Source organism: Melanerpes formicivorus, unplaced genomic scaffold (genome assembly GCF_026170545.1).
Source record: "Melanerpes formicivorus ecotype bairdi unplaced genomic scaffold, bMelFor1.0.p_v2 SCAF_14, whole genome shotgun sequence".
Lineage (NCBI taxonomy): Eukaryota > Metazoa > Chordata > Aves > Piciformes > Picidae > Melanerpes > Melanerpes formicivorus.
Window position 1 is genome coordinate 8,475,919 of NW_027142366.1, and position 27,908 is coordinate 8,503,826.

At 40.8% G+C, this 27,908-nt stretch overlaps 1 protein-coding gene across 1 annotated transcript in view; it reads right to left on the bottom strand.

Moving 5' to 3' along the window:
* Window positions 1–27,908, bottom strand: part of IQCK (IQ motif containing K) — a 67,977-nt gene that overhangs the window by 38,825 nt on the left and 1,244 nt on the right. The window contains exons 3-9 of the mRNA XM_068147368.1: window positions 27,273–27,328; window positions 26,084–26,225; window positions 23,905–24,002; window positions 17,569–17,621; window positions 17,359–17,436; window positions 7,707–7,791; window positions 1,388–1,499 (exon numbers count right to left, since the gene is read on the bottom strand). Of these exons, the coding sequence (XP_068003469.1) occupies window positions 1,388–1,499; window positions 7,707–7,791; window positions 17,359–17,436; window positions 17,569–17,621; window positions 23,905–24,002; window positions 26,084–26,225; window positions 27,273–27,328 (624 nt within the window). The remainder of the gene's footprint in view (window positions 1–1,387; window positions 1,500–7,706; window positions 7,792–17,358; window positions 17,437–17,568; window positions 17,622–23,904; window positions 24,003–26,083; window positions 26,226–27,272; window positions 27,329–27,908) is intronic.

Sequence of the window (27,908 nt, forward strand, 5' to 3'; positions counted from 1 at the left end):
GCTTAAGCTCACTGATTCTAAACCCTCTCACCCTGCAGGCATACAGATTTAAGTCTTTCCTTTCCCAGTGATGTCCTACAAAACCAAGGGCATGGACAGACATGCTTTCATGTATTGAGCTGAAGAGGCCTAAGCTATTACTTGCCCCTGGCTTTTAATTCCTGCCAGCCACTTGGAGATTGGCACTTCCTCAGCCATGAACTACTCATCAGGTATGAGAACATCTCATATTCTGCTCATTTTAACCAGGCTGAAAGTCATTATCACTGACCTCCCCAGTTCACTTTCTGCTTTGTGTCAGATACAGCAATCATGTGGCAACAATGTTGTGGAAAACTAACCTGCCCCATACCAAAACTCGTCACTTACCCAAACCCATGGTGCAGTTACACAATCCCTAAACCTGCTGCAAGAGCTACAGCATGAGGTCAGCTCTTTTGGCAGCTCCCAGTTTGATCCAACTGATCGCATGAAACTGCACCCTGAATGCTCTCCTGTAGTTCAGGGCAAAGACTGGCCATTTGAGAACACATCTGCAACAGTGCCATCAGGCTGGAATACCACACAATGGTGACTGGCAGGAGAGAATTCTTCCTCCCTTCAGCATGTGAACATTGCTGAACGACCTCTTCACACCTCCATCTGGTGGTTTGCAGCTCACCACCCTATGTGTATCATGTCTGAGTATAGCCCACCGAGGCTGATAAAACACAGACTGGATGAGGAGGTAGTGAACCCTCCTGCATTAGCAGACAAAGAGCCTGGGAGAAGAGTCATAATTACACCAATGTGCCTGAGGAAGTGAATGATAGCTTCGCCCCTCTCGGTAAAGCCTAGTCCCCAATCAGGGCAAAAAGGAAATGTACTGCAGTGTCTGTTCTTAAAGCAATCTGGCCTCATTTCCCTTGGAAATTATACTGAGTTGTTTGAGGGCTGGTTTTTTTGGTTTCCCTCCTTTAAGAACTGCAGAGGCCAACTTCTCCCATAAATAAGTACAGGAGAATGCCAGTAGAACGTTTACCAGATAGCAATCCCACAGCTCAGAAAAGAACAGTGCTACAACCCACCTGGTAAAATCAGTGTTAAGATGTTGTGTAGCTGGTAGAGGTCTGACCCTGCCCTAGGAAATATTATGCCAGGACACTGTCATAGTTCTCTGAAATTATTGAGTTTTGGCCCTGTGCTGTGTTTTTATTTGCCACTTTCAGCTACACAGGCAACTGACTTAGGAGTAAGCAGCGACAGTAAAGAAACAGACAGGGATTTCCACCAGACAGACCCTTCTCACTCAGGATTAGTGCCCTACTGTGTGTCCTATTTTTTTAATACAACTCAACACAATGTTAAACAAAACCAAAAATTAAAATTCATAATTTAATTCACTTACTTTTGGCTTCCTGCTTAGCCCAGAATTCCTCCACCACCTTAGTGATGTTTTTGACCTCTCTCAGATGCTTTTGCCACTGACGTAGCTCTTGTATTTCACTGTCACAGCGGACCTGGGAAAGGGAAAACGCAAAATGCAACTAAAATGACAGACATTCACATTACCAAGATGACTACACAATCTTTTTACATGGCATTCATCCTTGTTGCTGGGCCTGATCTTCAAGCACATTCCCAAAGGTTTACAGTACAACTTATACAGAAATAAACCCCAGATAATTGACAAACCCTGTGGAGAACATAAATATGCCAATTAGGGGATCATTTTGATTACCAGGGGACTCCTGAGAATGTAATTGCAGTGAGATGCCTATTCTTTGAGTTAATTAAAATCTCAAACGTTATGCTGAAGGGTATTAGTGCCTTTAGAAAACCACAATGCTACAAAAGCAACCCCCTGACCAACACAATAGAGCAGAAGAGGAGCGTGAAGGGTCATACAGCAGGAAATTTATTCCAGCAAACTGATTCACACCTGCTCTCAGCTGCAAATAGGCTTACTGACAACCCCAGCCACACAATTTTCACAAACAGGAGAGCCATTAATCTGTTATTTAAAGTAATTGGACTGCATTACATGATATCTATTTTTTGTCAGTCAGTAACCCCTATGAAGGGTGTAATTCTGCTTCCACATAAAACGATAACAGGCACAGGCCTTGACTCCATTTAAGATCTAAGTTGAATTCTTCTATGGTTTCTCTGGCACTGATGTGGCTCCTACCAACATAAGAAAGAGCTAATTTTGCATCAGCAGCCTTTACTACTCTGCTACTTAAACTTGTTCTAAGCAGGATTTGATTAATTAGCAGCATGTTGCCAGTTGCCTATCTCAGCAGCCACACAATTATTACCTCCAGTGCTAGAGCAGAAATCCAGAATAAATTCCATCCTTCTGACAAGAGCAGGGAGGGGACATGCCAGTATTAGCTTGGAGACTGGTCACTGATTATTCTCTTAGAGTCCTACTCAAATCACAATAGAATTAGTAAAAATGGAGTTCCTGTGTTTTCTAGAGAATGCCATTATGCTTTAGGACCTCATGTCCTAATAATTCAGGCTGAAGTTGAATAACATGGGAGAAACAAGCAGCAACAAGCTGGGTTTTTCCTGGACACATTTTAGTTTTCAGAAAGATGACTACTCAGTTTTCTGGAAAATTTCTTGTATTTATTTTATTCTTATATGATATGGTAATAAGTTTACCATAGTGATTTGAACGCTATTACTCCATTACACTCTGGTTTTCTCCCACTTTCCTGGGATGAATTCAGAACAGAAGAGCAAGGCTTAGTTTTCCAGTCATTAAAAAAAAAAAAAAACAATCTTCAAGAAAACAATCTAAATTATTTATCAAATGTATTCTTTCCACCCAGAATTTCTCCTTTGTAGTGCAGCTAAGGATGTAACAGACAGCAGCTGAACTCCCACAGCACTTTTCAATCCTCTTAGGAGAGGATAACTTGCTGTATGTCAGATAGTGCACTGGCAGGGAAGAAATACAATACAAGGTTACAAGATCAATAAAGACAGGCAAGACTTTTACTCAGTGACTTGACATCAGACACCCCCTAGGCCTCTAATAATATCCCTTTACACTAATATAGCTCTGTATTATTTTCTATAAGTTACAAGGAGCTCTTAGAAGACTGATAGGAAATGGTAAAAACTGTTTCTAGAGAAGTTACTGTTTCTAGTGATCTTTGCAGCCATACAAACCCAAATGAAACCCATTTTCTATTAAACCCACCCACCTTCAAAAACTAAAGTACAATCCCAAATGTGAGAGAGTTTCTTTAGGCTTGCAAGAGACATCTTTTTCTTTTATACTGCCATGTATCCTTTGATAATGCACATCATTCCTCTTAGGTGGACGCAGTTTATTGAATGCTTATGGGACATAAACAAGGCAGGAAGACAGAGAAATTACCACCTCTATGTCTAAACATACAATTTACAAACATCCATTTACAACTGCAGTTATTCAAGACCTGTATTTTGGTCTGTGATAGGGCCACAGTGATCTCACAGTGATGCTGAAAATGAAGACAGGAACTCCTATCAGTCAAAAGATAAGAGCAAGTATAGTAGGCTCTGTGTACTCTCCCTAGATAAATAGCACAGTGGAAGTAGAGAGAAATGCAGAGCACAGTACAGGGTTTGGAGATAAAGGCACAGTACTCAAGTAGTCCAAAATGCAGCATTAAATCCAAGCAGAGAGCAGAGCTCCCAGAACAAAGGGGTTTTTCAGCAAAGTGAAAGCAAAAGAACACAGATATGCCACCGGCAGGAAAACAGGATAACAGGAACTGAAAATACTATCAACGTGTTCCAAATCTGCTTAGTAGATGATACTTCAGCATAGTTGTGCTAAGTTCTCAGAAAGCAGGATATTTTGTAATCAGAGTGCGATTCTGGATTAAAAAGCCATGACTTGGCAGCAAAACCTCCAGCCAAACAATCAGAGTGAAAGGTTTGTCCAAACAAGTGACGGTTCTCTTCTGCAGACCAGAAATGCATGAAGCACTGAAGGGGTCTTAACTTTGATTGAAACTGCACTTGCTGTAAATAACAGCAAGTATTTGTGTGACCTGCTGGGTTTGAGCCTTTGCTAGCAGCCACAGCTTGCTGGCAAGGAATATAAATTGTGATAGCAAAAGCACAGCAACACTTTGTCAAACACAAAGATAAAAGAGCTTAAATTCTGGTTTAACTTTTTCTCAGACAGTATTTATGTATCAAACCAGCACTGAACATGTACCTAGGGCTGTCCAATTTAAAGCCCAGTGTCACAAGATTTAGCCAAAATAAAGTGCTTTCAATGCTAGGTGAGAACATGTTGTGCACCAGTGGAAAGGTAACACTACAGCTCTGACCAGAGACATCAGAGGAAATTGTATTCATGCAAAATCCCTTCAGTCTGGAACAGTTATGCAAATTGCAAAGATCAAAAAGACCCCATAAAACAAAAGACACTAAGCACAGATTCTGCAGTAGAGGGGTGAATATATCATGTCTTATTGGAAAACCACCTGGAAATTTGATATGTGCCCATGAAGGGCTTTTGTCAGATACTGAAAACTGCCTTGGCCCATGACAGGTGACTGGAACCTCTATAAAAGAAGGTGGTGAGAAGAAGAGAGAAAGAGTTCTGATGACAGAGATGTGTCAAGTCTTCATTGTGTGCTACTCCTTGCTCTCAAAGAGACCTCTCAAGGTGACAACTGCCTTAGAGTACCCAGCAGTTGCACCTTCCATTGCTGTTTGTTCTGGATTTTAAATCCTGATTAAATGTGAAATCATTTTCACAGCACTCATCAATGTCTTTGTATGAAAGACTGTAGCAAAGACTCTGTTGATGGCAAGCATTAATTATTACTACCAAAACAAGTATTCTTCTGAAGTCTGCTTCAGATAAAGATGAATGTACTGCTTTGATCAGGCTTGATTACCAAAAACTTTTCAAGATTCTGTACCTATAGCTTTTTTTCCCCCCCTCTTCCCTTTACATAGAAAAACCTTTACTTCCTGAACCATTGTTGCTGACTGCCATATGGTTTTGGTACTGGCACACTGAGATAGCTAGATGTGGCAGAAACAAGTGAATATCATGGCAAGCCAGGATGATTAGTCAGTTACATAACCAGATAGAGCAGGGTCACAGATCATATCACTACATCTAATATGGCCATGACCAATATGGTTGACAAAGTATCTCAAAAATGGTCGGAGTCCACAAAAGAGAATTCTTAGAAAAGTGTCTTGCAGGGGCTTCTCAGACTTTATTTGACATGGTTTAAGAGTAAAAACAACTTACAAGGCTCAGATTTGGGACAGCATTGTTAAAGACAAAAACTATCCTGCCCACATTTCTGAGCCTTTTATTTTCCTGAAATCCAACAGTGTCTCCAGAATGCTTCATCCAACTTTCAAGCAAGCACCTATGGCATGTGATTGTATGTCCTTTAAAGTGTATCTTGAGAAGAGCAGTGCTGAAGTACATTGATTCTTTACCACAATACCATACCACATATGTACATGTGCTTGTGTTCAACCATCACCACAGTACACAACATTTTATTTCAAGAACAGTATTGAAAAGTTCCAAGTTCTGTGAATTATGAAACATGGGGAGGAGGAGGCACAGGGGAGACCTTGTTGCTGTCTACAGCTACCTGAAAGGAGGTTGTAGACAGGTGGGGGTTGATCTCTTCTCCCAGACAACCAGGACCAGAACAAGAGAATACAGTCTCAAATTGCACCAGGGGAAGTTTAGGCTTGAAGTGAGGAGAAAGTTCTTCCCAGAAAGAGTAATTGGCCATTGGAATGTGCTGCCCAGGGAGGTGGTGGAGTCACCATCCCTGGAGGTGTTCAAAAAAAGGATTGGATGTGGCACTTGAAGCCATGGTTTAGTTAGTCATGAGGCATCGGGTGACAGGTTGGACTTGATGATCTCTGAGGTCTTTTCCAACCTTATTGATTCTGTGATAAGGTTTAATGAAAAACCATCAGAAAAGAGTTTAAAATGTTAACACCATAATATCTGTAGAATGCAGGTGGGCATTATTTGTAAGTGTCCAGTTATTAGCACAATTAATCAGCATTAGCTGACAGAGCTGTTTATTTTACAAGGAAGTTACCTGAATTCTTTGGTAAATGGAATCCCCCTTAAGCTTGGAGCTCTCTTCAGTTACAAGCCCAAGGTTAATTATTACCCTAGGAAGTAGCTTACTACTACTGTTTTTCATTTTATGTTCTGATTTCAATTTAAATCTAATTTTTTTTCAAACCCCAAGTTCTTTCAGCTCTGATAAGACAAAACATGTAACAGCAAATGTTAGAGTCTGAATTATTTTAGATGTCTTCTAGTTTTCACAGGTAGAGTTTCTCTTCCATTCCTGGAAAATGGTTCAGAATATTAAATCATGGTGTGAAAATTTTGAAGCTTATTAGCTTCAATATGCAGCAAGAAGGGACAGTGTCCTTCAGAAGCTTTGGTGGAAGGAAAAGGTATTTGAACAACCTTGCACTGTTCAGCAAACATCACTGTTATTGGATAATGGCTGCCTTTGCAATACTCTACTGTAAAGATGCCTGCAGTGATACTGTCACTGCTAATTAGTGTTAGTGTCAATGCCAGCTCTGTTTAAAAAACAGAAAAACAAGGAAAACCAACAAGCAGAAAGCATCACAAAAATCTGTCAGTCAAGAAGAGCATTTCAAAGTATTTCATCATCTTTGGCTGCACAGCATGTTGCAGTAATCACTGATACATTCGTGCTTGTAAGCAGTAGTAAGGAAGAAATGAACAGAGTGTTTTATACTGATTCTTCTTTAAAGAACACCTGAGGTACAGACAGAGGTGTCTCACTGCCCACCACAATGAAATTACTGCTCTGTCTGGAGGCTATTTACAAGCTTAAACTTTAATAAAGGCAGTCAGAGACATTTCTTTGTCACCCAAGTCATCTGAATTGCAAGCCCATTTCTTTCTGAGGCCTGCAGGTGTTAGAGCCTTTCAAAGAACTATTTAACAGAATCTGCTCAGGATTTTCAAAATAACCTATTTTGTAGCCTAGGGTTAGCATGGCTGTTAGCCTTCAAAATAACAGCATTAGCCCATTTGCTTTGTATTTATTTTAGGTGCCTTGTTTCCACCCCCCACCCCCCCGCCTTAAATTAGGGTTTGTTAGTGTTGTATTACTCATATGGCTTGCAACATCTGCTCACCATTTTCCCTCCCCTTCTCCTGCCTCCATGCCTCTCCTACATCTCCTCCCTCGTTCTGGTCTCAGCTTTTTGTCCTTTTTTTTCCCCCCATATGTTTAAATTTCTTAACAGATCAATTCTCCTTGTGCATCTCTACACTCCCTCACACAGAAATGCACGAAGCAGAATACCACTGCATCCTCTAGCAACTAGCCAAAGACAACTAACAAAAAAAAAAAATCCCTAAAAATTGAAGTAAGAAATTCAAACTGTTCAGTGGTAATCTGGTAATTGTACTGCTGAAAAATCAGATTGCTGTGGATTGTTTGTTGTTGAGGGGAACGGCGAGACTGCACCAGTGCACATGCCTGTGAAAAGAATTGTACTCACTAGGCATAAGGCAGAGCAACATCCAAAAGCCAATGAACCATGGGGGTCTCAGCAGCTATTTATAGTATTCCCTAGTTAAAATTTATGTAAGGATTTTCCCTGGGGCCTTCACAGTCCTACGGTTTTCAACATCAAGCAAAATAATTATAGATTACTCTTACCCGATAACCTCTCCAGAAGGACTGAATTACTATGCTTGCTTCTTCTTCTGACAGACGGAGAGACAGGGGAGTTGGTGGCCTAGGACTTTAAAAAAAATGGAAATGTTTTGTAAGCACACAGCCTATACAATTAAAATACTTTCTTCCCTAGCAGAGTATCTTATAGAAAAGAGGAAGCTTGTTCGGGAGCATGAAAATTACCGTTTCTTATTGCTCCAAAATAAAATGTGCAAAGTATCTCCCTCAGAACTATTTTCTGTGCTGTGTACTCTACAATCATTCCCTCTTTAGAACAGTAACACACAAACAGATAGCAAACACAGAAATATTTCTTATTTTTCTTCATGAATTTCAAAGTTAGAATAGAATAGAATAGAATAGAATAGAATAGAATAGAATAGAATAGAATAGAGAAGATAAGAGAATAGAGAAAAGAATAGAGAAGATAATAGAAAAGAGAATAGAGAAGAGAATAGAGAAGAGAATAGAATAAAGAAGAGAAGAGAGAAGAGAAGAGAAGAGAGAATAGAAAATAGGATAGAAAATAGAAAAGAAAATAGGATAGAAAGAATAGAATAGAGAATAGAATAGACTAGAGAAGAGAAGAGAATAGAATAGAATAGAATAGAATAGAATAGAATAGAATAGAATAGAATAGAATAGAATAGAATAGAATAGAAAATAGAATAGAAAATAGAATAGAATAGAAAAGAAAATAGAATAGACCAGACCAGACTGGAAGAGACCTTCAAGATCATTGCATCCAACCTATCATCCAACACCACCTAATCAGCTAAACCATGCAACCAAGCACCCTATCAAGTCTCCTCCTGAACACCTCCAGACTCCCACCACCTCCTCGGGCAGCCCATTCCAATGGGCAATCAATTACTCTCTCTGTGTGAAACTTCCTCCTAACCTCCAGCCTGAACCTCCCCTGGCGCATAGTAAGGTTTGAGGTGGTGGTGAGAGCAGGGTGAGAGAAGCAGGTGACACAAGTATCTGAAAAGCAGAGAAGGTTTCAGTGTGCCTGCAAGAATGAACAGACTTTGGACAAATGCTTATAACAATGAGGAAATATTCAATGTAAACATAGTGGAAATCAATGTACTAAAGTATAATTTCACTTAAAATTCAAATGTAGTGGGAAAAAAAGCAGTGCCTGCCATAGCTGCAGGAGTGTGGATCCACATTTAGAAATGTCTAAACAAGTTCTTCAAATGTGGATATTTCCCTTTTGATAGCATATACTCCCTGTTCAGTAGAAAAGCAATACAGACAAGGAGTCAGTCAGTTTCAAGCAAAATAAGCAGTACTTTGAAAGCATGTTTGGGGATTCTGTTGCTACCAATTTTAACAGGAAAGAATGTAAGCTACCATTACACTTCATCCGCCACTAACAATAAGTCAAATCACTGTATCAAATACTGCTTTCCAAAAACCACTTCCCCTGGATGTTGATTTATTTCTCACACACAGTGAGCAGAAAACATCCACTGGAAAGGACAAGACAACATTCATTTACACAGTTTCTCTTATCATACATGTAATTTAAAGGCAATGAACTGTAGGACAATAATGTTGCCACTCTCAGAAATGCCAGTGAGAAACAGTAGACTTGGCACAGTGTTAGAATGGCTGCTAAGAGCCACTTTGCCTGCATGAGCCACAGATTGAACACAGCTTTCGCTTGGAACACCACAGCACTGTAAATTTGGATGCATCTACGGACACATGCAAGCCATGCAGGGTCATTATTTATAGTATTTATACTATAGAAAACAGATATACTGCAAAGAGCAGCAATTAACAAGCTCTTTATGCAGTCTTACATTTTCTGGCTGAAACATTCCTTCTGCCATTTCTTTTGCAAATGTATTTTACAGTATATCACAGCTCGGGCTTGGAGGCTTTGACAGCTTACATTTTCCTTTCACTTAATTTCATTCATATTAGTCTCTGCCCTAGTAAGCTTCCTATGCTCTCTGACGTCTTTCTCTTAGGGCTTGTCTTCACTGCAGGAGCCTTTCAACTTGGAGCACAAGCTTAGCTATTATCTGATGGTACACTGCCTGCCCCCTTTTAGTCTGTGTGCTCAGCTCAATTGGTCTCATCATCGTGTCAGCAGACTCTGGGCCTATATTTACTGTAATGTACAAGAAAAGCTCGCTCTCTTTGGAGGAGGAAAAATAAGACAGGAATATAAAAAAATAAAATAAAATATAGTTAAAAAAAAAACCAAAAACATCTCTGCCTTAAGCCAAGCAGTTTTAGCTCTGTGAACATTGATTAGCATTTCTACTGCTCAAGGGAAATCATAAGTCCTGGACAAGAAAGGCTTCCAATAATCAGACCTCAAAAGAGGAAGTTGGGCTGTGCTGGTTTGGCCGATTGGCTTTCATCCTCTCTTCTATTTTTCATCTTTTTGCAACCCAAAATTCAGAGTGGGGGAAAAAAAAACCCAACAAAATCACAAAAAGACCTACATATTTTACAGCAAATGAATTGAACTTTACCTAAGAAGGAGCGCCTCTCCAAGGAACAGGCTCCTAGCCTCCCAGGACTCCTGCATTTATTTGCTTTCCTTTCCAGATTATCAAAATGTCTACTTCATAATTCAACACTAAATTGGAGAAACTAATCTAAAACCCAAGCAAAACCAGGACTTGAATTTCAGCACTACAGCCACTGGCAAGTATCAATCATTTCAACAGGGCAACTTTACAGAAGAGAAGTCACGCCAGGGGTCCAGTTTTGTCTGAGAGAATGTACTGGCTTCAGGTCAAACAAAAATAGACTCTGAGCAGAGGCAACCAGCCCTCAGCACTGAATTAGGAGAAGAGAGAATATGTCATTTGTGGCCTCCAAGAAGATTAAAACTGACAGCAAAACGTACACCAACTACATTCTGCTTATTTGGTCTTTGATTATTCTAGTGGGTTGAGATTATGCACCACCTTAAAAGCTCACCCATTAAATAGATGGATACAGACTCTGAAATATATATATATCAGATACATATTACTGAAGTTGCACCTGTACAAAAAGCATCAGTAATTTTTGATTTGTCCTTAAGCATTGCATTTTACCAAATCTGAATACAGCAGCCACTGACCAAAGGAAAGTTAAATTCCAGATAGGTGTTTCCTGCTTTCTGGGCAAACTTGTACAGATCCTGCTGATTTGGGATACTTACTAATTATATTATATTATATTATATTATGCAGATGGGATCTGGCACCCAGAAGATGCAAACCAGGCTTGCATTAAGTAAATGTGTAAAGTACTGAAAAACATTCCAGCTGAAGAGGTGTGTCTGATTTCCTCAAGGACAGAAGTTGTGTTTCTCAGTGAAATCTCAAGAAGGTGAAATAAAGCTCTCCATTACTGTTAAGATCATTTACCCAAAAAAGCCAAAAAAAAGGCTGTTCATAAACAATCAGACACCTGTGAGACCTGCCCTAGGTGATTCTGCTTGGCAGGGCACTTGGACATAGTATCGTAGTATCAGTCAGGGTTGGAAGGGACCACAAGGATCATCTAGTTCCAAGCCCCCCGCCATGGGCAGGGACACCCCACACTAGATCAGGCTGGCCACAGCCTCATCCAGCCTGGTCTTAAACACCTCCAGGGATGGGGCCTCAACCACCTCCCTGGACAACCCATTCCAGGGTTTCACCACTCTCATGGTGAAGAACCTCCTCCTCACATCTAGCCTGAATCTCCCCACCTCCAGCTTCATTCCATTCCCCCTAGTCCTATCACTACCTGAGATCCTGAGAAGTCCTTCCCCAGCCTTTCTGTAGGCCCCCTTCAGATACTGGAAGGCCACATGATCTCCAGAGGTCCCTTCCAACCCCTACTGTTCTGTGATTTATCTGATGTGGTATTTAAACCTGATTAGTTACAGTGCACCACCACTGTAGGAGCCTCACAGGTTTACAGGGAAGTATTCCCACAGCCATGGAACATTTTCACAGGTCAAACTGTGCGTGCTCTGAGACCTTTCTCTGCAACACTCTTCATACTAACACAACTTTTCAACAGTCAGAAAGAAATTACTAACTCCTGGTTTTCTTTTGCAGTAACCTAAATGCACCAGAACATGAGAAGAGTACTTGGAGGGGGGAAAAATCCTTACAATATAATTTTTGTGAATTATTCTAGGGGGTACATTGTTGAATGTGGGAATAACCAAATTTAATCTTCTGAAGAACAGAAATGCGAGCAAGCAGACATTTTGAAGTGTGATTCCTGCTGTCTGAACTCTTCTTTCCTATCACCTTCTCCAAATAAAAGCTCTTTGATACTGCCAATAGCTGAAAGAAGAATAAACCACTCCATTGCTCCACTCCGTTCTCCTCATTGTCCACTGCTCTGCTGGTCTTTTGAACACATCTTTGTATTTGAATAGCCTCAAATCTAAAGGCTATAGGTTGTGAACAAACAAAACATTTCACTTCTAAATTTCCTGTTTCATTTTTGCCTCAGACAATTCTAACAGCTCTCCTACACAAGCACACAAAATAAGCAAAATATAACCGTATAATAAAACTGTAAAACCACCCTCAGAAGTCTTATCAGGGGTCACAGTGGCAACAGCTCTTACACAAACAATTTACTTACTTGTTTACTCATTTCTAATGAGAAAAAAAATGAGGGTAAGAAGAAAAAGTGTGGCACTAAAGTGAGAAGTTGGTATGTGGGGAGGCAGAGGAAAAGGAGGCAGAACAGGTGCATGGTGAGAAGAACTGGAGGAAGAACAGCAAGAAGTCTTAGCAGTGAGAACATGGCAAAACAATAGAAGACCAAATATCTTGTGCTTTGAGCTCTGTCGGAAAACTACACTGCTTTTCTTCCCCTTAATACACTCTCTAGCTGGGGAGAACCCACCCATTTAAATGAAAAAATAGTTCTCCTTCTGTGCTTGTTCACTTGCTACAGATTTTGCAAGGTATGGCCTCACTGGTTTTCATTTACAGGACCAATAGTTATGTATTCTGTAAGAGTGTCTGAGGTCCTGTTCCAAAGTTCACTTGTGTCAATGGGGAAACTTCCACCTGTGTTTGTGTGCCTTAGACCAGACTTCCTATCTTGTAGTAGTCAAAAACCTACACCAGCAAAAAGTCTCCAGCTCTCACGATAGGGAGATGTCACAAACCACTCGTAGGCATTTTCAACTTTCTCACTTGCTGTGGTTACAATCTTTGCACAAATTAAGGCAAGTTTCAACACTGCAGCAGGATTTGTAGCCATAAAGCCTCCACCTCACAAACCACCATTATACAACACAGATATTTCATACATAAACTCTGTGCCATTTTCCAGTGCACAGTTGGAGTTGTATTGGTCAGAAATGTCTCCTTTGTTAACCTGAATTCTGTCCCATTATTGAATGGCAGTTCATTGCAATAACCTACACACACACACTGCATTTCTCTGTTAGTGCAACCAAATGTGCTTCTCATCATATCACTCCCTCCCCTCTCCCCCTCCCCCAAATAAATAAATTTAAAGCTCAAAATTCAAATCATTAAGGCAAATGAAAAGAAAAAACATGCTGCAAAACAAATACACTCTAAACATGGCTGGTCAGAGACAAAGCAGGGAAACACAGCAGCGTGCAGAAAGCAAAGCCTGTAGAAACTGGGCACATTATGGAAAGAAAGAATCCAGTCACCCAGGCAAAATTACCCCTATTGGCCATCTGAGAACTGACAATGAAGTCAACTGTAAAGGCAGCTGAGACCAGCAGAGCTCACCTAATTAGAATATTGGGGGGAGGGAGGAAAATAGTAATCAAAGTCTATATATGTATTCATACACAGAAATTTAGCAGAGAGACTACTTCAGATTCACTAACAATTTATCTATTTCTGGTTCTCTCTCTTAGCTGCCTGCCCACTTTATTAAAGCCATGATCAATTTATTCTCTCTGCACTCGCACATTTGTTTTGGGAGACACAGACAGCTCAAACCAGGAAACGCGTCCTGCTGAACTGAGTATCCAGCAAATGCCCTCTGCAGAGAAAGGGAGAACATGCAGATAAAGAGGTTCTTGTGAATTCATGTTTGTTTGTAAAACACATCTTCAGTTCCTGTAGCCCCTGCAAAATAGGCACACAAAGACTGATCTTCCACAGCCACGTTACTGTCATATTCTGACATTCATGTGCCAGTAGACTGTTAGGATTTCAGCTTTTTTTTTGAGCATGGGACCTTTAAATTGTTTTCTTCCTATTTCTTTCATTGATAAGCTGAAGGTGGTCGGGTAACAGTACTCCTGTGACACACAGAATAAAGACTCAGCCTATCTATGCCAGAAGAGTGAAATTGAAGGCATCTCAGGGTATAAACAGAGCTCCCACTCTTACTCAGTCCCTGATTCACTACATGCCGCTCAGCTACTTGCGACTGAGCTTCGCTGCTATTCAACCAGAAACACCGCTGGAAAATGCTGACAAAAGGCAACTGTGGTGCTCGTTAGCATATTTATAGAAGTACAAAACATTCGAGGCTCTAATTCTGTTTACTTTACTTGGCTCTATCAGCAGTCTTGAATGCAGGAATAGGGGCATCAGTAAGCATCTCAGCAAGTTTCCAAAAACTGTTGTTAGTTCCTCGTTAAAGCTCCAGTTTCCTGTCCTCTGAAAGGTGCAGCTGTCCTTTAAGGCCACAGAAACGGTTTGTGTTTTCCTGGAGCCCAAGCAGTGTTGAGGCTGCTCCTCCAATTGCTTTGGAAATCTGCTTCAGGAACCAAGGATTCCCAAGGGACATAATATTTTGTCAGTGCTGCTGATAATATGCAGAGTCCAGTGAAACACAAGGTAACTATATTGAGGCTTTTATGTACTGATGTCCCAGCAGTAACTGCAAATACTAAAGCTGCAAACAAATTCCAATTTCACAAGCTCCTTCAGCTACAGTAACCAGCTTGAGAAGGTACATCCTTGGCATTCAGAGGTCTGGAAACTGATGCAACACTTGGGTCTCCTGATCAAGGAAAAGTAGGCTGCAAGCTCTCATTTAGGAAAACATCACATAGAGAGTGAGGCTCCTGAGACAGTGGTTTTGACTACTCTGAAAAAGAACTGAGCTTCAAAGAAAAAAAAACTGGAGGCACTGGAATAGAGCCAAGAAAGTCATATCCAGGTATGGAATATATTTTAAAAGCTGGATCTTTGATAGAATAAAAAATTATGCCTTTGGGTTTTTTTTGGGGGGGGGGCGGGGGGAGTTTTCTGGTTGGATTTTTGTTTGGGTTTTATGCATACAGACTGCTTTCCACTGCACCCTATTTTAACACAGTATAGAACTGTACTCCTCTTTACCAGGCCTTGCAGGAGGCTCTCCAAATTCAGACAAGTAACTGAAAAGAACACCACAACAGTTTACCCCTTAAATTTGCAGCAACACTTTCTAGTTCTCTATCTAAACAGCTGGGCTGAGGATTGTTTCCCATCAAAATCTGACCATTGCTTTTTCTCATGTCTCTTATGGATTCATAAATCCTGTTCAAAAAAAATGAAAGCTCCTTTACCAATAAACCCAGAAATTACCATTAAAAAGTACAGACTCAATTACATTTTAAATGTGATATCTGGCAGCATATAATAATAAACTGTGTAAGACACATCCAGAAGGACTCAATTCTCCCATTTAATATTGCAGTCATTCACTTCTCTCTAATGATTACTTCACGTGCAATATTTGCTAAGAAATCTGTCATTTTAATACAAGTTCACCCCAAAAAATGTGGTTTTAATAATCACTTTCATAGTTGTTATTGTAAAGGCCCACTTGTTTAGAGGATTTAAGATCAAGTGTGTATCAGCTTAAGTAGGACTTTGACACTTCAGTGTCCTTGTGGAGCTGTCACTACGTTATTTAGGAGCACAAGCACTAACAGAAGCTATGAGTCATTCAGGCTGTGATTCCACAGTGTATTTCTCTTGTTGGCAAAGCTGACTTAAGCAGTTCCTGCCACCACCTCTATATCTTACCAGCTCATTTATTCTCCTCACCTTGCCCTGAGCCCTGCATTTTAATCCTTTCTTTGTGCCAATACAGAAGTTTGTCAGACTCCCAGGTGAAACAGAATGAAGACAATATCTATGCTCTAAACAGCTATACAAACCCTCCTCTCTCATTTTGGCAGCGAGATTTCCAGCTTGGAGGAGGTCCCTGATCAGAATAACCAAGCATCACACCAAACAGACGGGGTCATATCAGGTCGCCTCCAAGCAGGCTGGGATGAAGAAGGGGAGGGAGCAGGGAAGCAGTCAGGTCAGCCTTACTTCCAAGACAGACAGTGATAAAATGTGATCTCAGATATTCATCTGAGGTACAAAAAACCATCCTCACAATTCAGTGGTATCAAAACTTACCAACTGATGGCTCTTCAGTATGCTGAAGAATGAGGATGACAGCCTCACTGCAGGTCATAATCACTCCCCAAACTACAAAATTCCCTGCTTTAAATGGGAATCCTGTTGGCACGACCTAGTGCTCTACAGAAGGAACCTTCGAAATGTCCCACCAGTGGCAGGCTTGAACAGCAGCATCTGGGCAGGTAGATGCAGCATCAGTTCCCTGAAGGTGTTGGAGCTGAGATGAAATGGGTCACTCTATGAAGATGTCCATCTCTTACTGCAGAAATCTCCTACACAACTTTGGCCAGCTGACTGCCACTAAGACAGTCAAAGTTAATTGTCCATGCCACAAACACCAGCTTTTCTCCAAAGACCTGTGAATGTCAAGGGGCTTTCCTCCTGATAGTGACTCAAAGGTTCCAAGTTCCACATGACACAGAGTTTGAGAAAGCTCAATTTCCTCTTAGTGTAATGAAGTAAACATACCTCCAGAGATCTCATAGAACAGTCTGGGTTGGAAGGGACCTCCAAAGGTCATCTAGTCCAAACCCCCTGCAGTAAGCAGGGGCATCCTCAACTAGATCAATCTCTAAGTTTTCACTGACCACCAACTTAGCCTCCAATTAAGTTTTGAAATTGAAAATTGTGTTTACAGTCTAACCTCTGGAATGTTCTTCTTCTGTCACTGAGGCTAACACTTCACTTTTCTGCTTTTCCTCATACAACAGCTACATTGTAAAACAAACTGCAGCCTCAAGGACAGTAACGCTGCTTTCACAACTACTGTGTAGCCTGGTTCTACAGGAATACTGAGGACTGTGGCAGTGAGGCTGCCAAAACAAGTGTTCATTTCTCAGATGCAAAGCCATAAATGTCTGTAGAAATGCAAAAATGCATCCTGATGCCAAGGATCATTACAGGTATTTTTAAAACAGATGCTTACAGTCAGAGGAAGAAATTTCTAGGCTGTATATCCTCACTGATATCCATAGCAGGAAACAGCACTGAAAACACTGCTTTACCTCTCAGTACAAAGATATTCAGAATACTGCCAGCCTATTTGAATGCCTTGCACTCTGCTTCCCTGTGAATAACTCTGGTACAAAATGCCTTGTAACTAATACCCCAACCAAGTTAGAAAGCACTACATAGCTCTTTGTTGCACACAGTAAAAGGGCACTTAGAAAGCACAATGGTAACATGTTGAAGCTCTGCTAATAGCAGGGGAAAAATGAAATAGAAAAGGAGAAAAGGTTATTGTGAGGATTGCAATAACTTACTGGTCCTTCAGCCAGTCTTTAACAAAAGGAATGGAGAAGAATTCTGTGAATGACTCATCTTTCCTCTTTGGGTTCTTGCTGTGACCAAAAAAAAAACACCAAAAAAGAAGAACACAACTCATATCAATTAAAATTTCAGCCATTCTATTTACAAATTAATGTCTTTGAAGCACTGAGCACAATTAATAGTAAAAAACATGATTAACTTACTTGTACAACCACTCTGTTAGGAAATCACTGGCAATGAATTTGGTCCTTTGTCTCTAAAGACAGAAGATAGTTTCAAGTTATTTATTACCTCTGGATTGCTCACATATTTCTGCTACTGGAGAGGAACAGAAGCTAAACTGTCTGCTTTTATTAAATAAAATATACAGTGCATTTCTCTGTTTCAATATTGCCACTGCCAACAGTCAGAGGCTCATCCAAAATTTCAGAAATATTGTGAAGTACTTTCAAATTGAGGTAAAAAAACAAGAGGGAGAAAAGTTAATGTGCATTATCTTGATATTTGCTGCAGTATAGTTATAACAAGTACCTCTGAATGGTGTTCTAAGTTGTACTGGCTAAAGCTGGATGCACAGTTGAGGATAGGGGCTTATTCTGCTTATCACAAACCACAGTAACTATGACATGAAGAATAGAATGGAGACTTCAGATTAAAGTAACAGAAGAGTTTGCCTGGTGTTTCCTGAAGTCCTCTTACATTGAGTACTGTGTCCAGTTCTGGGCCCCTCAGTTTAAGAAGGACATCGAAACACTTGAGCGTGTCCAGAGAAGAGCAACAAGGCTGGGGAGAAGCCTTGAACACAAGCCCTATGAGGAAAAGGCTGAGGGAGCTGGGATTGTTTAACCTGGAGAAGAGGAGGCTCAGGGGTGACCTCATTGCCCTCTACAACTACCTGAAAGGGGGTTGTAGCCAGGAAGGGGTTGGTCTCTTCTCTCTAGCAACCAGCACCAGAACAAGGGGGGACAGTCTCAAGCTGCATCAGGGGAGGTTTAGACTCGAGGTGAGGAGAAAGTTCTTCACTGAGCAAGTCGTTTGACATTGGAATGTGCTGCCCAGGGAGGTGGTGGAGTCACCGTCCCTGGAGGTGTTCAAGAGGAGATTGGACGTGGCACTTGGTGCCATGGTTTAGACACTGTGACATGAGGTATGTGTCGATAGGTTGGCCTCGATGATCCTCGAGGTTTCTTCCAACCTAGGTTATACTGTGATACTGTGATTAGATGTGTTATGGATGTACACAGCCAGAGTGTGAATACTAACAGACATTAAGCCCCTGCAGAACAAACAGCAGCCACGTAGCTAGGAGAAAGCCTAGCTCCCAGCCAGCAGGCAATACTTGCCCTGACAAAGGGAGATTCAATTGCAATGATTCTTGTTTAGGAAAACAATTCATACTAGTCAAACATTTGTGGAACTGCTAAATGTCATGAAAGAGGTTGGAGTCTTGACTGAAGTGTAAGAAATGAAGGTACTACTTCCAAGTACTTGCTAAGAGAAATGTAACAGGTAGGTAATTGGATATATAAGGCATGTCAGATTACTTGACCTCTCATCCTCACCAGTCATGTTTCACAAGAATCTGATGCAAAAAGGACTGGGAGATGTGAACAGTGAGGCAGAAATAAAGTGCTCTACTTGACATAATTTTTTCAAAGTTTGAGAGAATTGGCACATGGCATAATTTGGAGGTCAGTGTATTACTTCAGCCACAGGTGAAGTGGAAGAGGAACATTACCCAAGATGCTGACTGCCCAGGGAAGAACACAGGGCAGTCACTTAGCCAGGGGGTGACAAATGTGAATTTTAGAGTTAGACTGTGTTCCATCATTAGATGATACTTGGAAAGCTTTTACTTTTCTAAGTAAATTGTATTCTTGGTAGACATACACTCTGACTCCCACATCAAAAAGAAGAGAACTTCTTTAAAGAAAGGAAAACAAAAAAAAGCAGGGGGGGGGGGGGAGAAAAGAAAAAGAGAACATTGCAAAATAATTATCAGTCCTGATCCCCAAGTGCCTTTATGATGTGCCTCATGACCACAAAAGCTTTTGGGTTCATGGAGTGCTCCCTTAGAGTCCTTGTCTGTGAAGAAAGCTCCATTTCTCCCTAAGGAATTTTCACACCTGCCATGCTGACACCAAGTGCTGCTTTGAGAAGCCAAACACCTGAGCTTCCAGAGAGCAACACCACTGGAGAGCTTTCTACAGGCAATTTCAGATATTAAATGGGCAAATCTTGACTTGAACAGTAGCTGAAAACAAATAGCAGAGTCTGGTCATCTCTGCACAGCTGTTCTCATTCACAGGAGGAAACTGGGTCCTATTACTTAGTGAATTGTTTCAGAGAATAAATTCTATACTTTGGCAACAAAATCCAATTTAATCTAGTAGTTGTAATTTAACCTCTTTTAAGCAGATTGCTTCTCCTTTGCAGCGAGAAAGAACAATCAGAACAGTGTTGTCAAAACAGCCATCACCAAAGGAATCAAATTCATCTTGCCTTCCTCCTTGTTAGATCCAGTGAAATTCTCAGGGAAGAATTTGGTCAAGCTGAGTATTTTTTATTATTATTATGGTTTGGGGTTGGTTTTTTGTTGTTGTTGGGGGTTTTTTTGGCCAGGAAATGGTTCACTTTGCTAATGAATTAAATCATTAGTTGCACAGCAGTCAGCATTCATAAAAGGGGGGGGGAAAAATGACATAAATTGACCTGCCTTTGACACATTCCTCCTATGCTACACAAATCAGGATAAACACAGGAAATATCTGCCCAGTGTGCATTGTTCACTTGCAGATGTGTTCATAAACTACTCATGCTCAGAATTAATTTTCCATTTTCCAGTGTAAATATGATGTGCTTGGTAATAACCATGCAAAAACACTGACAATCAGGAGATGGCAAAGTCATTAGGAAACCTCCCCTTCACTTTCCTTGGTCTATCATACTTCTATAGACAACACATTCAATGGTAGGGTCTGATACAGTGGCCTCCTGTGATGGCTAATCAGAAAGAAAAATCAAGAGTTATGCTAATAAAAACATTTAAATGTCATTTAGCTTTAATGCTGAAAAATTAGTGCATTAGTCAGTTCTTGTGAGAGGAAGGATTTAAGAAAATAGGCTTTCCCTGGAGACATTTGACAGCAGATAGGATAAAGTACAGGAGAAGTTATAGTAGGGGGGGTGGAAAGCCTGCAAGGGAATACACTGGGCAACCTAATAGGTTTCTTTCATCTCTAATTTAAAAATGAGGCTTCTGCAGACTGTTCTCATATTTCTGTCAGTTTGAAGTCTGCAGACACAGCCAGCAGCTGGTGGGTCTTCTGGGTTTGTGCTGTTCAGATCGTTCTCAGGCATTACACAGTGCAAGAGAGACTATTTCAGCTGAAATCACAGTGTTAGGTTGTTATGTTTCTGTATCACCTTCCAAACAAGGTCTCGCCAATTTCTTTCCTACACAAGGCAACTACTTTCAGCACAGCTATCTCCCTTTCCTGACCTTCCCATCTGATTCTACAATTCCTCCTTTCCAGACATGCATGAGTACTTCCAGATCCCTTCCTTGAATTCCTTCCTTGCTCCCATGATCTGATCTCACCCCAATTTCAATTGCTAAACAAATCTGTTTAAGCTTTCATTCTCTTCTCATTCATCTTCATTCTCCTTCAAAACATGAAAACCTTTAGGGCCTCTCATCTGAAGCCCACTTTTCCTTCTCCCTGGCAATTTGCTCTCTCTTCTCCCAGGCTCATTCAACACTGACTGAAGTCAGTTTGATTGTTCCTCTTTTGGATCTTCCATTAATCTTCCACTGGTTTATTCTGTTGGAGATGCCCTTCACAGGCCTTAATGACTCATATCCAGCCAAAACCCAAACCCAGTATTCTGTTCTCATCCTTCATGATTTCAGTTAGTTTAATCACAATTAATCATGTTCCTCATCTGTTCTCTCATGAATTCCATGAATCTTTCTACTTCTTGTCCTCCTCCTATTTTTCTGAAGCTGTCTTCTGGTGTGTTTATCATAGGATCCTTTCTCCTTGCCCTTAACTGTCTCTAGGTTTCTACAGGCTCTGGTTTTGATCCTAAAAACCACACTAACTGGAAGTGATTTTTAGGATCAAAATGAGGGCCCTCAGAAACCCACCACCAAGTTTAATGCAAATCATAGCTGCTTTTTTTTCCCCCCCTCCTCCAAATCCACGTGGAAGACCACATCCCTTATGAAACAGAAGTATAATTAGCAATTACATATTTAGGTCAGATAAGGAAACAGAATGTCCAAGTACAAGCACCTGGTCACTGATGAGAAAGAACACAAATACTCAGTCATATGGCAAGCAAAAGGAGCTATTGTTTTACTAGCTATTGTTCAACAAGGGGAAAAAATGATATCACAGTGGAAAATCATCATCTGGCATAAGCTTGCTTTCCTAAACTTCCTTCCCCAATAGCAAGAGTATTCTTCCAAGTAAGAACTAAAATCACTTAATGTCTTTTTTGATAAGATGTACTGATTTTTGTGAAGTTTTCATGCACTAGAAAAGAACTTGGGTTTATTAGTTCACTATAAAACAACAGATCCATACACAATCCACATTCAGAACAGATACTTTCTAATTTATATACCACTGAAACTCAGCAAACATTTTTTGGATTAAAAATAGATGAAATAACCTTTAGACTTGTCCAGAGTTCAAAACTGAACTATTGTTTTAAGAATTCTCACATTTTCCTATGAAGTGCTGGTTTACTGCCCTCTGAAATAGGTAACATCTATCAGGGTCTGCATTTTAAGCCAGCTGTAAGGCATGCCTTTTCCTCTTAAAGGGCATGAGCTACCTCTAAACAAAAAACATCAAGACAAATTTCATTAAAAGTGTGATGAATAATACATTGCCTAGCCAAGAACAGATGAAACATGTATAAATATCATGGCAGGAGTGGTGTACAGGGATGCCATGCCACAATGACATGTAAATGAACCATCTTACTATTTCCCTTGTATTAACCACAGGCTATAAATGCATACACACCTATATAAAACATATAGACACACAAGCTTAGTGAACACTGAACAAAATTTGATGTAACTCCCTACTATTAACTGTACAGACTGGGATTTGAAATGCAGTGCTAGCATGTCCACTCAGGCCTGGAACGCTTTGTGTGTTTCTGGCTGTACCAGGCATGTAAAGGTCAGGGGCAAAGAGCACGCACAGTATTGTTAACAAATTGTTCCACAGTGTCTGTTCTCAGAATGTCTGCAACAGGAAGGTTCTGTAGTTGGAGAGGAGGCAGATAGAATCATAGAATCAATAAGGTTGGAAAAGACCTCAAAGATCATCAAGTCCAACCTGTCACCCAACACCTCATGACAACTAAACCATGGCACCAAGTGCCACATCCAATCTCCTCTTGAACACCTCCAGGGATGGTGACTCCACCACCTCCCTGGGCAGCCCATTCCAACGGCTAACAACTCTCTCTGTGAAGAACTTTCTCCTCACCTCCTAGACCCAAGATAATTAATAACCACCTAGCAACACCAATTTCTCCTCACTTCACTATCATCTTAGTCTAGAACATTTTAATCTGCAACCCTAAGAGCACAAACTGTGTGTATCATGTATGGAAAGGGAGATGTTTTCATTGTCATTTATGTCATTTATCTTTACATTGTGAAGCTGCAAGTAAGAGAAGGCTCAGCTGCAGCATAAAAGAGAAAGAGAGAGAAAGGTTTTACACTGCAAAGTGTGGGTGACAGAAAGGAGGAAAGAAATAGAAAACAACAGCAAAACCCAAATGTCTGTGCTTGGAGAAAATAGCAAAAATGATGGAGAACCCCACAGCTCCCAGTACCTAATCTATTGCTCTGTGAGTTAGGCATTGGTCATACAATGAGCTTTATTTTGCACCTGTTGTAATGCTTCTCTTTCAAGCATTCCCCCCACACAATGAGGAATGTTTCTCTAGGTGTTTTTACACACAGACAGAGAAAAGAAATGCATAAAAACATATGTAGCAAGCAATGATTTTTTAAATGTACAGCTTTTATAAGCTCATTAATGCTGAATACTCTGCTCTCCCATTAAATGGAATTAAATTAAGAGCATTAAAACTCTAAAATACAAAATACACCCCTATGAGGATGCCAAGCCCAGCAAAAGAAATTGAATGGTCAAGTAAAACTTGAGTTCTTTATGGCACCCTCAGAGGAATGATGGGCATAAATCTGAAAGGAAGCCTGCTTCTCTAAAATTCAACACTACTTAGGCTTGAAACAACTGGATATTTAAGGAGGATTTGTTATGAGCTGGAGATTGGCATGATGATTGAGTGTGTGCAGTATACAATCTGTTCTGAATTACTGGAGAAAACAACATTTAAGACCAGATCCAAAACAACTCAAGATTTGTTATTTCATATTACTGTGGTTTGGTTTTGTTGCAAAAGATCAAATAAAGAAATACAGCCTGGGATATAAAAGGCTGTAACTTCCTGTCAATGATTTGAAATGAGAGCTGAAAACTGACCTCAAAACACTTCTCTTTCTTTGCTCGATGCAGCAGCTCAGCCATTCCAGGTAAGAGCACTGGGAATATGAAATGCTCTAAGTATTCTCCAGGAGAACCTGAGCAAAAGAGTACAGCCTTTACTTACAGGTAAGCACTGAGATTTCAACAACATGTCTTTTTTGAAACAAAAACTTCACAACTATCTAACAGACATTAGATTCCATGCAGTAGGTATCAGTCATTGTATCAATACCAGCACAGCTTGAACAGATTCACTCACAGTTCAGATACAGCCAGAAATGTGTCTTCTCTTCAGCCAAGACAACATAAACTTGAGTAAATTTGAAACTGAAGGTGCATCACCACTGCAAACCACAGTGTGCCTCAGAGATGTCAGACTTGGCTTTAAATGAGTGAGCTTGGAACACCAGAAGCAATTTAACCATGGAAACGAAAAGCAGAGTGTACTAATTTACCCTGAGAGAAAGGAAAGGAAAGGAAAGGAAATGAGCCTGCACTGAACTCAGGGAAGTTACAGTCAGACCACTCAGGCCCTCGGTACCTACCCTCATGCCCTTTGCCATCTGCAGTAACAGAGTTGGTCATAAAACTGAATTTCTAGACAGAAGGCAAACCAAAGATTATATTCCAGTAGTGCTGTGATTTCTTTCTCACACTTACTTCAAGTGGCTCAGTTGGTAGTGCATCAGACCCTTAATGGGAAGGTTGTGAGTTCAAAGCCTGCAGTGGGCAGTAGTGTCCTCCCTACTCTAGTCATGAGGTCTGGGGTGACAGGTTGGACTTGATGATCTTTGAGGTCCCTTCCAACCTTAGGAATACTGAATGCCTGTATGCCTGATGTACTCTTACAGAGCATATGCCTCTTTCTTACTTCCTACTTGCCAGATCCTTCAGAAATAGGAACATGACTCCATACACCAATTTTTTGCTAGCTGGGGAGGGCTATCTGGGTTGACATATCTCTTACGTTTGACTGCACTGCCCTCACATCAGGTCTACACCATACTACCCATGTGTTCACAAGCACTGGCATCACTGATTTCATTGCAGAAAAAAGCAGCTGCAGTCAGCATCACCAAAGCCCAGCAGTGCTATTGCCCATGCTCCACATGTAGCCTAATAGCTACATGCTTGCTCAGCTGGGAAGCTCAAGCTGTTTCCTTCTCAGCACTTCCTCATATCTCCACTTTTCCTAACAGGACTTTTCACCATCAACTTACAGACTGGGGGAAGTGGAGGAGCCTTCTGCCCCTTCTAGTAAAGACACTGAACATGGAAGAACTCAAGTTCATTGGGCCAGACCATGACCCTGAACAAAGCCATAAGATCATGTCCCTCAGAAAGGTGAGCAAAACAAAGCCTATTAGGACCTTAGACAAGCAGGAGTGGTTAGCAGCTGAAGTGCTGTCCTTGATTTAAAGCCAGGCTGCCTGCCATGCACTAAGTATGCAGGTTTTGGTGTGGCAAGGGAAGATTAAATCATAGAAGAGTTCTTTTTTGGCAACACCCCTGAAGCACTGAATTTTCTCTCTGCTTTATACCTTTAATTGGTTCATGTGCTGCCAGAAAATGTTCATAACTGGAAGGACACTATATACATATATATATATATTTTCCAAGGCTAACACTGTTTGTGACCATCAACAGGAATTCCTAATGTGCAAGAATGAACAGAAGACATAAAAAGGCTGAAATACACAATAAAAAAATGCATTCCTAGGTGGTGAACTTTATCAAGTATAGAAATTGACAAAAATGGAAGGACAAAACTTTAGAGCCATTTCCACTCTAATATGTAATCAGCTGGGCAGAGATAACCTTGTGAAAGCAGTTTTCAAACCCAATTGTCTATTTAGTCTATTGATCCTTGTTTTGCCTCATTAAATTAGAGGAAGAAATGCTTGCCTCTCTCTGATTTAAGAGGATAAATAGAAGTCCCTTATTCAGAAGGGAACTACCTTAACAGCTAGACAATGCTGCTGATTTGTAATGCACCAGCTGAGCTTTCTCTCACCCACCAAGTGGTCAAGCTGGTTCCTTCTTACAAACTAGGGGTCTAATCATGCAAACTCCACTCAAGAAAAGCTGCTATAGCTGTTGTTAACATTCAACAAACCCTTGCCAAGCACAAGAAAAATCATCACAGCGGGGCTCAAGATAATATGCTCCTACTTACATGTTTTGGGATCAGGTGGTTCTGGAAGTGGTTCTGCTGTCTGGGGAATGGGGAGCAACTGTTGGACAGCCGTATCAGCTTCAGGGGCTGAATGAAATTGTTCCATATGCAAGGGCTGCAATATTTCTGCTTCTAAAGATACCTGTTCAAGATCAATGCAACCTATATAAATACCTCTGCAAAAATGCAGAAGCCAACCCAACAGGAAAAATCCTAAGGTTAGTTAAACAAAGGAATTGTGATTTCTAATTAAATTGTTAAATTATTTTAACATTTTCTAAGTGCTTTAAAACAAATAATTACACCTTTAAAAAAATATATATAATCTGCAATTTCCAGCACAATAACAACACCCAAACCTAACAGAAGGCATTGTACATATTATGCACAGGCTGATATCCCAAGCAGAGTTCACTACTCCAATTTAATAACAGCCTGTAATGAAGACAGTTTCATTTCTGGAAACAGGATAGGTCTAAACAGGCCAACTGTCTGACAATTCAAACTACAACCTCTTAAAATGCTTTTAAAACAACAAAGTATTTGAGTAAGATAGATACATCTACAAAAATGCCTAAGTTAAATGAAGATTAACTCTAATGCCCCAAATACTTAATTCTGCTACTCCTAGGAGCACTGGGAATAAAGATTTTAAAAGTGGTTTGCCTTCCTTAAGTTTTTATGTCTGCCACAGATCTTCCTAGACTTATTTGGGCAGAATTAGACTTCAAGCAACTCTGATCAGGTTGAATTCCACTAATTTCAGTGGCCACACTGAAGTGATCTATCACAGGTGACATTGAGGCATAATTCCTTTGCTGCACTTGCTCCCCCCTCCTGCCTATGGCCCTGCCCAGTCTGCTCCCCACACCGCCCCAAGGAGATCTTTGCAGGCTTCAGAGCCCCGCCTGTGAAGCAGCTGCAGCCAAAAGCCAGCGAGCTGCACTAGCCAAACACAGCTGGCACTCTATTTTTGGGATAGCACTACCCAAGCTGCTTTAAATAAAGGCAGTGATTTGGAATATTACATTTGCTGATTCACAGAAGCTGTTAGCAAAACACAGTTTTGTTTTCATGTTATGAATAAGCTGACTCTGTGGCTACCTCATTTTGCCATTTAGTCCCTTCAAATCTTTTAAAACCAGCCTTAAGCAGGCTTTTTTTTTTTTTAAACTTGAACTATACTCACAGATCCATGCTTGGATTCATGAACACCTGGAAACGGAGGCCATTCTGCTTCATACTCTAAAAGTAAAAAGTACAACGTTTATCTAGAAGACTTTAAAAACATATTTGTTTATATAGTTTCATAGTTTCATTCAGGGTTGGAAGGGACCACAAGGATCATCTAGTTCCAACCCTCCTGCCATGGCCAGGGACACCCCACACTAGATCAGGCTGGACAGAGCCTCATCCAGCCTGCTCTTAAACACCCCCAGGGACGGGGCCTCAACCACCTCCCTGGACAACACACTCCAGGGTTTCACCACTCTCATGGTGAAGAACTTCCTCCTCACGTCCAGCCTGAATGTCCCCACCTCTAGCTTCATTCCATTCCCCCTAATCCTATCACTACCTGAGATCCTGAGAAGTCCTTCCCCAGCCTTCCTGTAGGCCCCCTTCAGATACTGGAAGGCCACATGGTCTCCAGAGGTCACCTCAGAGCCTTCTCTTCTCCAGACTGTACAGCCCCAACTCCTTCAGTCTGTCCTCATAGGAGAGGTGCTCCAGCCCTCTGATCATCCTTGTGGCCCTTCTCTGGACACGTTCCAGCACCTCCACATCCCTCTTGTAATAGGGGCTCCAGAACTGGACACAGTACTCC